This window comes from Eretmochelys imbricata, chromosome 1, assembly GCF_965152235.1.
Source record: "Eretmochelys imbricata isolate rEreImb1 chromosome 1, rEreImb1.hap1, whole genome shotgun sequence".
NCBI classification, from domain to species: domain Eukaryota; kingdom Metazoa; phylum Chordata; order Testudines; family Cheloniidae; genus Eretmochelys; species Eretmochelys imbricata.
In genome coordinates this window covers 256,120,546-256,135,504 of record NC_135572.1, presented here as the reverse complement: position 1 = coordinate 256,135,504, position 14,959 = coordinate 256,120,546, and the positions used below count along the sequence as shown (strand labels likewise).

Sequence of the window (14,959 nt, the reverse complement as noted above, 5' to 3'; positions counted from 1 at the left end):
AAGAAAGAGGCTTGGTGTCATGTTCTGAGGTCACATCTTTAGGAAAGGATACTATTACTCTTGAGGTCTCTGTGGATGATTGACTTGGCGTGCAAGTAACTGAAAAGAAACAAAGAATGTTTTGGGATGGGTGGGCTAAGGGATGTTTCATTCATCAATAGCTCAATGTACACTCTCTAGTCTAGTGAAGTAACAAACATTTTACATATTAAATATGCATAGAGTCAAAGTAGTAAATCCTCAGTTACCCTTGATAGTCCTATCAAATCAGGAGCAGTTTTGCAGAAAGAATTAGATTTCCAGTGTCAAATCTGGCATTGCTGAAGAACAACATAACCAGCCGTGTTGCAGAAACCTTGTTTTTTATTTGTTTTTTGAATGTTTAACTCAACATTCGAAGCCAGCATCGGGGAATTTCAACCAAAGCTTTTGAAATGACTTTCTGTGTTGAATGGCTCCAGCTTTCAGCCTTCTTTATGGTGACCCCCAGACACCAAGTCTTGACTGAAAATACCACTGTATTCAGCATAGCATCTTATCTACTGGTCCTATTAACTTTAGTCACTTTGATATTTTTTCAGTCAGAGGGTGAATCCTGACCTTACTAGTATTTTAATTTGTTGAAGTACAGAATATGAGTCCAATAAACACTTATTTACAAAAATAGTCCTATTGATATTCAGTGGGACTACCCATGTGAGTTAGGATTACTCACACAGTCCTTGCAGAATCAGGTCCTGAGCTCTTTAAGGTTGATATGAATAGCTGTATTATTAAAATACTGAATTATATTATTTAAATTAGAAACTCAAATATCTGTATCAGAACTGGAGGTTGACATGTTTAAGTTAACTGTGAAGAAATTGATCCTGAATGCTAATGAGGTAATCTGCCTTCTCTGGTATATTGCAAAGTTCTGTCTCATTGCGCATTTGGAGTGATTGTTTTATTCCTATTTTATTTTTTACTGTAAGGTGCTAGATGCCTTGGAATGGGGATCCTACAATATGTAAAATTGTATAAATTACTAGAAGGCAAGTAGAGTTTGCAAAATCCCATATTTACAACTGTTGTACATAATTCAACCCGAGTTTTTCACTGAATGCATGAAATATGATTGTATTCTAAACTATAAACAGCACACATATGAATTCTCAAAGTAATCAACAGATTACAGCCCCAAAGTTATTGTTTTACTGCTATTTTAGGATTTTTAGGTAAAATCTCAGTGTTAATAAGCCTCAGGTTAAAGATCATGACGACTGCTGACTTGCTCCTTTGCTTTAAACCTGACACTATATCTCAGAGCTCACAATTAAACCTTGACATCCCATCTTTTTGATAAATATTCTTCCTTCAGTCCTGAAACTCTATGTTTTATATTAGAATTGATCATCCACTATAATAAATTGTTGGCAATAGCTAAAGGGTTTGCAGGATTTGGTTTTTAATCAAATACTCTGGATACAGATTTTCAGATTTCTGCTCATTTACTGTTTCACTCTTCTTAATACGAGAACTACAGGGGCTTTGATAAATAGACTGACTAAAGTTAGACATACTATTATCTAACTACCTTTCATTGTTGTTGTTAAGTACCTTTATTTCCTGCTGAAATATTATTTCTTGGAACAATATTCCTTGTTGAGTAACATATCTCCATGCTTCTAACAATAGTACATTAGAAGGCCTATTTTACTCTTTTCCTCAGCAGCAATAACTCAGTACTGTCATAAACTGATGTGACACATCAGGATAGGTCTCTGGCCATGGTACATAGATATTAACTTCATTTTGCACTTAAAGTGCAGAGCAAAAGAAAAAGAAGAATTTAATATTATCTCAAAGTTTATTTGCAAACAAGTGATGCAATACTTACTCCATGCCTTGTGCGGTCTGCCGTGCAATATCAATGAGTTTGATCATCTCAAATTTGGTCTCAATGATATGCAAATGGTGATACAAACTGGAGCCCTCACACCACTGTGTAACAATAGCCAACTGTGGCTTTGTTGAATAACCCATGAAAAGTAGGATATTCACATGTCGTGTTTTCCTGTAGAAGAAAATTTTTACTGGAAATCAATTAAAGCACTAATAGAAATTTCACAATCCAGATGATGTGGCTGCCTTTAGACATACTAATATACAAATGCAGGTTTCATCAAGGAAATATCACAGCCTGGGTGTGTGCAGTATTCTAAACTTCTTTCACTATATGGAAGGATTTAAACACTTCTGATGACAGTTCAAGAATTGCTCACTGTTCAAATTTATCTTTAGAAAGGAAAAACTAGGAATAGGTCCAAAATATTTCTGAAAAATTCTAGTTATTTCGCCTTCTGAATATTATTATAATGGGAATAAGTGCAGTGTTCTGAATAGAATACACAAGAGTTATAACTCCTGAAGCAATGTAAACGCATATTGATTATCTAATGTCATCAAAAAGATAATTTACACATTCTTACCTGAGCACTCCTACTTCATTTTTGAAGGCCTGTAATTGCTGAGGCGTGGGTGCTGTAACATTCAACATTTTCACGGCCACGTCACCTTAAAAATAGCCATTTAATAAACAAAATTAAGATGTATATAGTATACACAGATGACTCAATGAGGAAATGCAACATAGATCACAACACACATACACATACTTTTGGAAATCTTTATTCAATAAGAGATGGAACTTCAGGCTCATGAGTAATTAGGATTAATCTTTAGTGTGATAATTACTTTACTCACTAAAATTAGCAAGAGATCTGTTTCTTAACTTGTTGAAGTTCCAGTATCACACATTTGATCTACTGCTTTGTTTAAATGAAAAATTAAATAAAAAACACCCAGACAACTTCCTCTATGAAGCTTGGTAACAGTACTTTGCCACAATGATTATATACCATGCCACTTTCCCTTGTAGACTGTTCCAAATGATCCAGATCCTATCCTTTGTCCGACTGTAATCTGCCCATCTGGTATCTCCCAATCATCACTTGAATCCCGTCGACCAAGGGTTTTCTTTGAAAAGAAATGCAACTGTAGTAATCTTCATTAAAACAGGTTTCTTCACAGCTAAAAGCTACTTGGGTATCTTTCTAAACCTGAAGCCTTAATAGGTCATTTATCATCATGCAAAATTTATTTTCATTTGATTTCCAGAGTAAATACTTAGTAATATTTTATTTATAATTTAATCTTTACTCTTAAGTGGTTTTGATTTTTTTCAAGATGAGCACATACTGTACCTCTTTGTACTCTGGCACAGAGGTGCACTAAATAATTTCCTATCATGGAGGCATTCATCACTGAGTCAGATTTTTGGAAGTTATTACAAGTAAAATTGAGATATTATTAATAAACCAAAAAAACTCATGACTAGGTTGGAATTTGAAAGACAAATAATGGTTAAATTGCTAATTTTAAAAACCCAGTAACTTTCAGGGGATTAGGCTAAATCTAGAATCAGGAAGCTAACATTTGTGAGATGTAAGAAAATTTTAGAAGTTTTTCTCTCAGGGAGATCAGCACCATAGTATGAAGCATATAGAATCTTTTGGATGCCACCTAGAAAATCTGTATATACTCAGTGATTTACAACTAATTCATACATCAGTCCAAGTAGCCTCATGTTGTCCTGTTATCTTATTTATTGGCTTAACATATATGATAGCAAATATCAGTTTCTCCAGAATAATTCTAGATGGCTTTGACGAAGGAATAAGGATGCCTAATACAAAAGCAGTAAAACATAGTTGATCTGCTCCTTACCATTCTATTCCTGTCTTCTGAGGATGAGGATGACTTCCTCTCTCGTTGTGGTCCAGGGGACTTCTGTAAAGCTTTCACACTGGTAAGGGACCCAGGCAAAGAGGCAGGTGGGGTGGCAGACAAACCGGTGGTTGAACCTAAATTGGAGATTAGATAAATGGAAGAATTTTTATGTAAACTTTTTTATAAAGATAGTTTATATATTAATCTATTGTAAAAAATATTAAGTGCAGGAATTGTGTTTAAGATGCTGTATCTCCAAACTCAAATGTAAATGTTAAGAGTACGGAAACGTGCACTTAGGAATACTGTATTAATATCTGATTTGTATTGAAGTCTTACTCAGAAAGCAGGAAAGACCAAAATTTAATCTACAGCAAACATTCCTGTATGCCAAAGAGTCTTCAATGTCTTATTACTGATTTATTAAAAGGACAGTCTCTTTGAAAAACAAAAGCATTATTTTTGATATATCCAGATTTCTTTGATAACAAAAATAAAAATGTAATACTTTAGTTAACAGAGCCAGCTTCCCAGACTTGCTGTTGCCAACTTTTTAGGGCCCTGACAATTGCAGGGATGCAACAAATTGGGATTAAAATGGATGGACTATAAAAGCTGGGGATGTTTTCCAGTTGAGTCCTCAAGTGCCATCTCAAAAACATTTGGCTGTTTCAAAGCTAGCTGCTAGCAGAGGGCACTTATTTCAAAGTAGCATACTAGAGTGCATTGGGGATTCAATAGAACAAGTACTTTAGTTAGCTACTTGAGTTTTATTCCATTAAATACAAAAAGAGCAGTCCATCTGCCTAGCATACAGTGTATGTAAACAAAGCTACACAGAGAAATGTCACTAATAACAGGACTGCATTTCAGAGCTTCAATGCTTGTTTATACAGAACACTTCAAACTAGATACTAATTTCTAAAATATCCTATAATTATTAGTAGCAAGGTTAAACTGACACTCCCAACGCAAGGGACATAAAACAGGGCCACTTATTAGTTAAGTTTGTGCTGCTCTGCTAATCATTACAGGTCACCATGCAAAACCTCCAGTATTTCACAGATGTTTTCTATTACAGTGGTGCTTGAGGAACTGGTACTAGCCACTTATTTTTCCTTCCTCTGATTCATGCAGCAGCTCCATTCTTGTTAGAAAGGAGACTTCTACTGATGCAGTATTAAAATTCCAATTCATAACTGCTGAACTAGCTCAATGGTTCCTATTTTACAGGATATACCTGTCTGCTAGACTGAGACCTTGGCTGCTACTGCCCTTTCAATTAGGTTTGATCTCATTGCTCCAAAACCCAGCGTTGAAAAGAGGAGGCAGACAAAAGGGATACACAGACCATCATGAAAACTCATCATAAAGGTTGGGAAAGAGTAGCTAGAATATTATCACAAGGGTGTGAAGCACCAGTACTGATAAATATGCCAGGTGTCTTACCTAAGCAGACATGTACCAATAGTCGGAAACCACTGATTTTGCAAGGGTGGTTTTTTTTTTTTTTTTTAATTCTAATACTTTAATAGTTCCTCCTTTTTATACTAATATTGTAGTAGCTAGGCTTTGTGTGTTAATTTTCCCATTTTTCTGAATTACAAATATTTCAATGTAACTATCTGACATTTAAAGTACAGATGCAATTTTTCTACCTTATTATAGATTTTAGCTGTAATGTCAAAGTTCAAAGAGAATGGTTTCCTCCTTAGAGGTAGGTTCTTGTACTCAACTTTAAACACTAGATTCAGAGATAGCAACACAATACTCATCCTTCCATGAGAATATGATTACAGCACAAAGTTAGAACTGCTTTAGTTAATCTATTTGTAAGTAATCTAGAAGCCTTGTTTTTCCAGTAATTATAGTTTGACTACTTCAGCTTCTCTTGGACTGAAACATGTACACCAAGCCATCAGCCTGCAATCTGAGGATATATTTTATGCACTATATTTAATTAATTCTGATTTGTTTAGTCATGTCTGTTAGACGAAAACCAAATTGCAAATGCCTCTCTTCTAAAAGATCATTGGAACAATGTTCCAAGAGTTTAGTCCATAAAGTGAATTGCTCTTAGTATTCTGAAACACAAATATTTGAAACAGCCAAGATAGTAGTATTTGAAAAACATATACAATATGCACTGGACTATCCATTACTATCTATCTATATACACATATACATTAATATTGTAGGCTATTGTTTAATACTTGGTATCTTTAGTATATGAAATCTCACTGAGTACTCTGGGATTTTGTACAATACAACAACAAATCTATTGACAGCCTCATGCCTGAGAGATCCTTAGGCCTGATAAGAAGTCAAAATGATGGTCTTGTTTAGTAATTTTAGTACACAAACAAGAATTGACTTTAATGGGACTATGCAGAGAACTGCAATAACTGCACTAGTGTCTGATCTGATCCAACTTATCTAGATCCCCAACTTGATGTCAGTGCTACTCTCTGAAAACATATGAATCACAGCAAGTTGACACTTACGTGATCTCCAAAAGCCTAAGACCTAACAAAATATCAAGGGAAATGTTTGCAATTTGCATTTTATTTCTTACAGTACTTTAAAAAAACAGAGAATGTTAAAATATAGAAAACTCTTAGAACGTTAAATTGACAGTCAAGAAAATTCAAAGTTAAGGATGTCACTGTGTCCTTGGCCTCATTCCACTGCAATCTGAGATCCCTGCAATAAACAAGTTATATTAGGGACAGTATGGAAACCTTAACTCTGAAATTCCTTGCTTTAGAACCTTTAAGTCAGATTTAACATACAGTAGTTGCATATGTATAGAGGTTGAAGTGAGTATGTGTGAAAAGCACATTCAAAGCATTCCAGCCAGGCCAAGCAAAAAACTGATGTGTTTTGGTAAACTCACACACTTACATACACACGGTGTGAGGGTGAGGCACAAACAGCATCTGTGGTGTTACTTATTTTGTTTGGGGTGAAAACGAGAAAGAAGAGCCCAACTACCTCTGAACACTGGGCCAGGCTCAAAATCAAACACTATTTCACTGGGGACAGAATGTAGGAGGGGACTGGGAGTCCGGGATTGGTATTTCCGAAGACAGCGCATCAGCTGGTTCAAAGGGGCTGTTAGAGAGAAAGAGACGGGCAGGCAGAGACAGGAAGACAGACACACAGAAGAAATGAAAGAAGTCATGGGAAATAACTAGGAGGCTTTGACTCCTATTCATAGACTACTTCTGGATTTTGAAGGAAAAAAACATCTCCAATTATTAAAAACATGCTTTCAAGAATGGGAATAGCCAATTATTCTCAGATGCCAAGCAGACAGCTTATGACCAAAGTTAAAACTGACATGATAGCATGACATTTAAATGCTAGACATAATGGGCAAAACTTGTTGAAAGCCACAGCTACCAAGACATACAAGATAGCTAAAATGGGCAACTTCTTTATCAGTAGGTTCACGGATTTAAGGAGGAAAAAAGGGGGCTGGTACTATAGCCAGTATAAGGAATCACAGCTCCTGAAAACACAAAGCAGTAGCCAGCTACCACCTTACTAGTTAACAGATACAGATGGCAAAACCAAAGTCAGCTGTAGCTTAAGGTGTAAGATCCTAGCCACTGAGCTAGAGAAATCAGGCTAACTCAAGACTTTGCTGAGGGGTGAAGCAAGTCACAGTTAATAGGAAATATCAGGCCTGTTCATTATTTGGAGCTGGGTGAGTGGTCACATGCATCTCCTCTTTATTATGAGTCACCTATGTCATCTCAAGTAACTAAGTACAGCAAAGGACATGTTTTCACAAGACCTTGACAGCCAGTGCTTAGGGTTTTTCCTGGGGAAAACAGACTTCACAGTAGTGAGTGTGACACGTGAAGAAAAATGATAATTGTGTTTTTTTTCCACTAATTTTGCCTTCGCTAAGAGTTAAGGCTGTCTACAATAGTGCTGTTGAAAGGCACACAAGAGATCAGGCTTTAATAGTCATAATTATTTGTTTCCCAGGTTAACAAAGGCATGCAGTACAGCAAAGCAGCAGCTTCAGCTGGGGAGAGGGGAAGAAGGAGCTCAAGTATCTCATGCCATTTAGGAGACACACCAGTTTATATGGCCAGGTTCACAAAACATGTTGACAGACTTCAAAGGAAGTCCCTGATGACTCTTTAGGTGGAAGGGTAGTGGCTGGACATAAAGGGCTTTGAGAATGGGATTGGAGATTTAAGTATATGTTGGGGGGAATCCTCAAGGCTCCATCAGGAACAGAGGGGATTCCCCTTCTCTAGAAATAAAATTATTTTAAAATTAAAACACTAGCTACCATTTCACAGCCTTTCCTCCTTCCCTCTCCCCCACTCCTAGAATGACTGGTGAATGACTGAAACCCTTATCAGACAGATGCTAAACATCACGGACAAACAAATGTAAATACATTTCATTGCTCTCTTCACATTTCTCTCTGTGTCTGTGTTTGGAGGAATGAAGTACTACAAAGGGGAGGGGCTAAGGCAATCATGTAATTACATTTAGTAAGAGAAGATAGTTCTAAGACTACTTACCTCCCTCTCCTCGTAACCCCTGGTCTCTAATCAAGTCCTATAAACAAAAGCACAAGTGTATATATCTGGTTCATATATTATTATTTGTATCATTGTATTGCCTAAAAGCCCCCATCAGGATTGAAGTTCCATCACACTAAGAATTGTCCAAAGAGTAAAAGCCACCCTCTGCCCTGAAGAGCTTACAATCTAATAATTACAGTAGCACACAAAACATATAGAATAATGTATGAAACTTTAAGAAATATCTTAATTTCAAATAGTGTAACCCAGTGTAATCTAGTTAAAATAGATGCATGCTTGTAGGTATTGATTTAGGCCTGCAATTAGTCAACATGAAAGGAGGAAAACTGAACCAAATCAGGAATCATCTTTCCAGTTATGTTGTTTGAGACACAAAATGCTCTTGAATGTCACATTAGAAGCTGGGACACCAATTTCTTACGTGGACGATACCGATTCACAAAACTTTGCTTAATCTTTTCCTGTAACAAGGTACCTGATTTCTACACCAAATGCACTCAAGTTCTTTTCAAAGATGTTAATTAATTTTATCAGGTTCTTTTAGGTTGCGATGTAGTATGCACTGATTGCATTTGCTACAAAATATCCAGGGATCATAACAATAACTGAGCAATTTTACAAGTAGTAGTAAACAGCAATTTTTGAACAGAGAAAAGTTATGCAAATTCCCTTCGTGCATCACCTTGCATCAATGAGCCTTAAGTGTTTGAATTTGATGGCTTGGTGACCCAGTAGGTTAATGTACTAACCTTTTGCTCCTACTTAGATAACAAGTTCAAGGCGTTTGTTCATCGTTATGTTTTGGTAACTTTGCTGCTAAATCAAAACCACTCAACTGCTAACTCAGTGATTTTCAGAGGGCAGGCTAACGGACAGGTAAGGGTACTAAAAGCCAGGATTCAGGCTTTAGAACCCCAATCACATCGCCAAACTCAGCCATTTTATCCTCACCCATAACAATTTTACATTGAACAACACTTTGTCCAAACCATGGGAACAACCATGGATACTGGGGATGACTCCCATATATGCCAACTTCTTCATGGGCCACCTTGAGGAAGGATTTCTGGACAAATGCACCATGAAACCAATGATATACCTGGGATACACTGATGATATTTTCATCCTCTGGACAGACAACATAAACTCCCTTACAGACTTCCTCCACAACTTCAATAACTACTACCCACCCATTAAACCTTCTCTAGAACACTCCCACACTAACATCAACTTCCTGGACACCACGATCAGCTTCAACAATGGAACCCTACAGACAACTATATACATAAACCAACAGATCACCATACCTACTTTCACAGATCCAGTAACCACCGCAAACACACCAAGAAATCTGTTGTCTACAGCCAGGCACTCAGATACCACAGAACATGTTTTGAGGAGAAATTCCAGGACATACACCTTAACACACTTAAAACCTCCTTCACCAAACAAGGACACTCCATCAGAGAAGTAGATCACGTCATGGAATGGGTCACTCAGATACCCCGAGAAAACCTGCTTCACTATAGAAATAAAACCCCCTTCAACTGTACATCCCCAGTTGTCATCTATCACCCAACATTGGAACCCATATGGGGTATCATTAAACAGTTAAAACCCATACTCAATAGAGACCACATCCTGAAAGAAATCTTTCCTGAACCCTGTCTTATGGCCTTCAAACACAACCCCAATCTCTCCAAGCTCATCATCAGAAGCAAGCTCCCCAGAGACCAGGATACACCAACTCAAAGCAGTACCAGACCCTGCCAGAACAGATACAAAACCAGTAGACATATCTCTCCATGATCAACACTTTCCACAACACACCTTTCAAGATCCTACATATGCCTATCACAACGTGAAGTGTACCTCATCCTGTGCACTAAATGCCCCAATATCAACTACATAGGTGAAAGAAGACAATCACTACATTCTTGAATGAACTCACACAGAAAAATGCTAAAAGACAAAAATACCGTATCACATGTGGGTGAACACTTTTGACAAAAAGATCATTTTATATTCGACCTCTCAGTCCTCCTCCTCAAAGGAAACCTGCACACCTTCAAAAGACGAGCCTGGGAGCTTAAATTCATGACTTTGCTAGAAACTAAAAAATCATGGACTGAATAGAGACACTGAATTTATGGCTTCTTACAACATGCTATAATCCATTAAATCTCTCACCCTTTCCCTCCCCCCTTCCCCCATCTTTCACCCCCTCCTTTGCCTCCTATGACTGGGGAGGTGTTTGGGGAGGCCACTTCCCCAAATGGTCCCTTGAAAATGTGTGTTAACTGTTTATGCTAAACAATCTGTTCCACCTTGTATCTAGCTGTGACACTCCTGAGTGCATTTCCCAGACCTGAAGAAGAGCTCTGTGTAAGCTCGAAAGCTTGTCTCTCTCATCAACAGAAGTTGATCCAATAAAAGATATTACCTTACTCATCTTGTCTTGCTAGGATACAGGTATGTGTTAGAAAAACTGGGAAGATATTGGTGTTAGTAGTAGTTTGCATAGTGCTGGACAGCATTATGCCTAGTTTGAAACAATGTATTTGTCCTTCATTTTCATACATGTTAAAATTCAACCTCCAAAATGTCAAAGGATACAGACAAAAAAATTCAAGACAATCATATTGTAGAAAATTATTGGAGGTTCAAGGAGAATGTTAAGGGTGTTACATGTGGAACAATAAACCATTTCTGAGATTCAAAGCAGCATCTGGTAATTTCAAATTCAAGTTTATTGCAAGAACCACATCCTCCAATGCCAGAAACATTATTCCCATTGTAAGTGATACAAGAAATCAAACATTTAAAACATTTCCAGTATTTGGGATGTCTTGCAAGAGTTGTTACTGGCTTTTCAGGAGCATCACTGTGGGGTGTTGCTAGCAATAACAAGTTCAGGAATTTATCTTAAAACTAATTGTTTGTGGGAGTGTGCTTGTGTGGAGAAATGGAGATATGATTGCCAAGAGAGATTCAATATTATCTGTGAAGGGACTGCCTGATTTTTTCCCAGCTCTGACTGGTAAAAACTCTTCTCTTGTTAGTTAGGATTTATGAAGATTTAAGCAGTTGAACAATGATTTATTTAGAACAATAACAGTTGTTTGTTTTACGAGCTCAGCAGCACGTATTAAGAAAGCTGATCAACTCCACCGTTACGGTTATTGATACTTACATCAATATTGACAGGCTCTATTGTATTGATGTGCACATTGGGTGCTGAAGACGAGCGGTCTCGTTGCCCAAATTGATTCCGATGGTCTTCATCTGCTGGTCGGAAGGGCTGTGGGATTGGAATGGATTTTGAAGGAGAAGGACTAGGGAGAATTGGTGGTCTGAGAAACAAAGTCAAGGAAAAAGAAGATTTAGGGGTATAAAGATCATTTCACTACTAGGCCAGTATAAAGACCCAAACAGAACCAATTTATATTTAACTGTCTATACTCCCCTAGAATTAATTGTAACTAATCCCTGCTCTGTGAGCTCTCCCTAATTACAAAATGGTGAAACAGAATGTTCTGGGGTTAAAGCATAAACAATCTTTAGTGCATCTAGCTACCCATGTTAATCCCTTTATGCTGGGAATCCATGAGGCCAGATGCGCATTGCAGAGAATGGGCTGCTCCACAGCTTCTTATACTAAGGAGCAAATGTGGTTCCCCTTTCTGAACGGTAACCCAATGAGAATTAAAGGTGATGTACTCCATCAGTGTCCTGCGTTTGAATGATCTCGCAGAATAAAGTGTATATAAGAATAGGATTGCTGCGCAGTAGAGATGGACTGAAAACTATAAGTTAGCAAAGATAACAATGTTACAGCTGTCATTGTAATTGGAATTATTAGTATCAAACTAAAAATAAAAATACTAACTTTTAACCTTTGTCTTCAGCAAATCACTTAGAACAATTAAATATTTTAAAACATTACTTATAAATATTACAATCACTGAATTGTAGAGTTTTGACCTGAAACCTACAGTTCAGAATATTTAGACCAGTTTTTGAGGAAAAGTAGCTGTTACAGGTCATTAAAATGTCGCTAAAACCTTAACCTTTGATATGTGGAGTCCTGTGTCATTTACTTAACAGAGAAAGTATCCACATGTGCCTATCTTTTTATTAATAAAAAGGCAAGATGTCACTTATCTTGCTACTCTAGATAAGGGTAGTAAATCAATATTTGACTATTATTCAATTAAAGGTCAATCATTGCTGGGTCTGTTGGTAAGATTTAATAGATTTAGGCAAAAAGTCAATGACAAATGCTTGCTTTTCTTCTTCAAAGGTAACTTTACACTTACAGCACACTCGATAGCAGGTAACAGTCAATTTGAACTAATTGTAAATATATCTTCTCATAACAGCAGTCCTCTAGTCTGGAGACTGATAGATGAGTTAACCACATCCACAAAGGCTAGGATAGGGAAGGGCTTTAGAAGTGGAGGCAAAGGACAAAGCAGCATGCAGCACCAACAAGGTTCTATCACCGTCCCCTTTAAATAAATTCTTTCTAATCTTTTATTCACTGATCTTTAGGGGAAACAGCACCCTCAACAGAGACAGGGTCTTTTTTTATTTTTAACCCAAGGAGGATATCTTGAAGTCTACCTTATGGGCAGAGCCATATTTATCCCATTTTTCATTAGGGATTATATACAGTTTAGCATAGGCCCTAGAAATAGATGGCTTCTTTCAACTAAATTATTGTGCACTCACTACCTTTCTCCAAAAAGCTAAGCATCAGGGAAGTAAGATCTGTCCTGATTTTCTTTTCCTTCTGGGGAACATTCGCAAGGGAATAAGGGACCCTGAGTTTTCCCATCTAGGATCGCTTGCATCATTTACTTTAAGACAATGGTACTCAGACCTCAGTGGTTCAGGAGTCAAATTAGAAATCAACATTAGCTCAACGAGCCACAGTGAGGGTGTGCTTGCGTCCCTGAGCTGCTGATTTAGAGAACTTTGGTAGCAGTGTCCATTCAGCCTGCATGTGTACTGTGACCCCCACTGTGCTCTGCCACGAGGCTAACCAGTGCTGCTTGGGCAAACCCCCCTTAGTTCCTTCTCTATTGCAGTCCCTGACAAGAACTCCAAAGTAGAGGGGAGGATGGTGGGTCGTGGAACACCCGTAGGGACATGCATCTCAAAGAACACTTCTTTACTGCACAAGGTGAGTAACTTCCTCTTCTTCTTCAAGTAGTATCCCTATGGGTGCTTTGCTGTGACTCATGAGCAGTACCCCAATGGAGGGCTGGGGCTTTGGAAGTGCATCTATTATGGATGATAATACTGCAGTGTCAAAGTTGGCATCAGAAGCGGAGTCACCTGTAACTGCATAATGTTCTGCCAAGGTACGTACAAACACGCAGGTGGCTGCTCTGCAGATTTCCAAAATAGGGACATTCTTGAGGAAGGCAACTGAGGTGGAAATTGACCTGGTGGAATGTGTACAGATTTCAGATGGATGAATGATCTTGAAAATCTCATAACACTGTTTAATGCAGTTTGAGACCCTTTTTGAGAGTCTTGTGTAGATATTGCTGTACCTTTTGATGAGTCTGCAATGGAAAGGAAGAGCTTAGGAGATTTCCTAAAGGTCTTTGTCCTGTCCAGGTAACAGGCCAGAGTCCTTCTAACCATGTGTAGTACAGCCTCCCTGCTATCCCAGTGAGGCTTAGGGTAAGAAGTTGAGAGACGAATCAGTTGATTCATGTGAAAAACCAAAGTCACCTTGGGAATGAACTTCGGGTGTGGTCTGAGAAAGAATACTGTATAAGGGGGGTGAGCCATCAGTGCAGATATCTCCCCTATTCTCCTCGCCAAGGTGATTACCACCAGGAATGCTGTCTTCATTGACAGGTATGTGAGCAAATAAGTGGCCGTGGGTTCAAAGGGTGGCCTAGTCAGGCTCTTCAGTACTCTAAGTTCTAGGTCCCACATTGGGGTGGGATGCCTGAGTTAGGGGAAAAGATGCCCTTGAGGAATCATTTTGCAGTTGGATGCAAGAACACTGAGTATCCCTCTATTTGTTGATGAAAGGCCACAAGGTGTACTTTCAGTGAACTAAGAGAGAGCCCTGATTTCCGTTTGGAGAGCAGCAGATGTGGGGAAAATTTGCTTGGAATTATACCAAATCTGAAACGCAGTCCACTTTTACAGGTACTTCTGAGGAGTAGCTGATTTCCTACTGTGTAGTAACACTTTCTGTACCTTCTCAGAGCAGGATCTTTCTATGTGCTGAACCATGAAGGAGCCAGGCCTTGAGCCGGAGTATCCGCAGGTTGGGGAGGAGAGTGTGTCTTTCGTTCTGCAAGAAAAGGTATGGACTGGGTTGAAAAGGTGTTGGCAAACACATTGCCAGCTGTGACAGGTAAGGGTACCACAGCTGTCTCGGCCAGGTGGAAGCAATCAGTATGACATTTGCTCCCTCTCTTTATTTTTAACAGGAATTTTAATAATAGAGGGATGTATGAAGGCCCTTATCCCACAAGAGAAGGAGAGCGTCCCCTAAGGAGTGTTGTCCAAGGCCTGCCCTGGAGCAGTAGCATGGACATTTCTTGTTCAGGTAAGTGGTGATTAAGTCTATAGTATGTGTC

At 38.2% G+C, this 14,959-nt stretch overlaps 1 protein-coding gene across 1 annotated transcript in view; it reads right to left on the bottom strand.

The window, feature by feature from the left end:
- The window catches only part of BRAF (B-Raf proto-oncogene, serine/threonine kinase), a 119,907-nt gene that overhangs the window by 25,252 nt on the left and 79,696 nt on the right, over positions 1 to 14,959 (bottom strand). The window contains exons 8-14 of the mRNA XM_077828091.1: positions 11,539 to 11,698; positions 8,322 to 8,358; positions 3,769 to 3,905; positions 2,901 to 3,018; positions 2,472 to 2,556; positions 1,880 to 2,056; positions 53 to 99 (exon numbers count right to left, since the gene is read on the bottom strand). Coding sequence (XP_077684217.1) covers positions 53 to 99; positions 1,880 to 2,056; positions 2,472 to 2,556; positions 2,901 to 3,018; positions 3,769 to 3,905; positions 8,322 to 8,358; positions 11,539 to 11,698 — 761 coding nt within the window. The remainder of the gene's footprint in view (positions 1 to 52; positions 100 to 1,879; positions 2,057 to 2,471; positions 2,557 to 2,900; positions 3,019 to 3,768; positions 3,906 to 8,321; positions 8,359 to 11,538; positions 11,699 to 14,959) is intronic.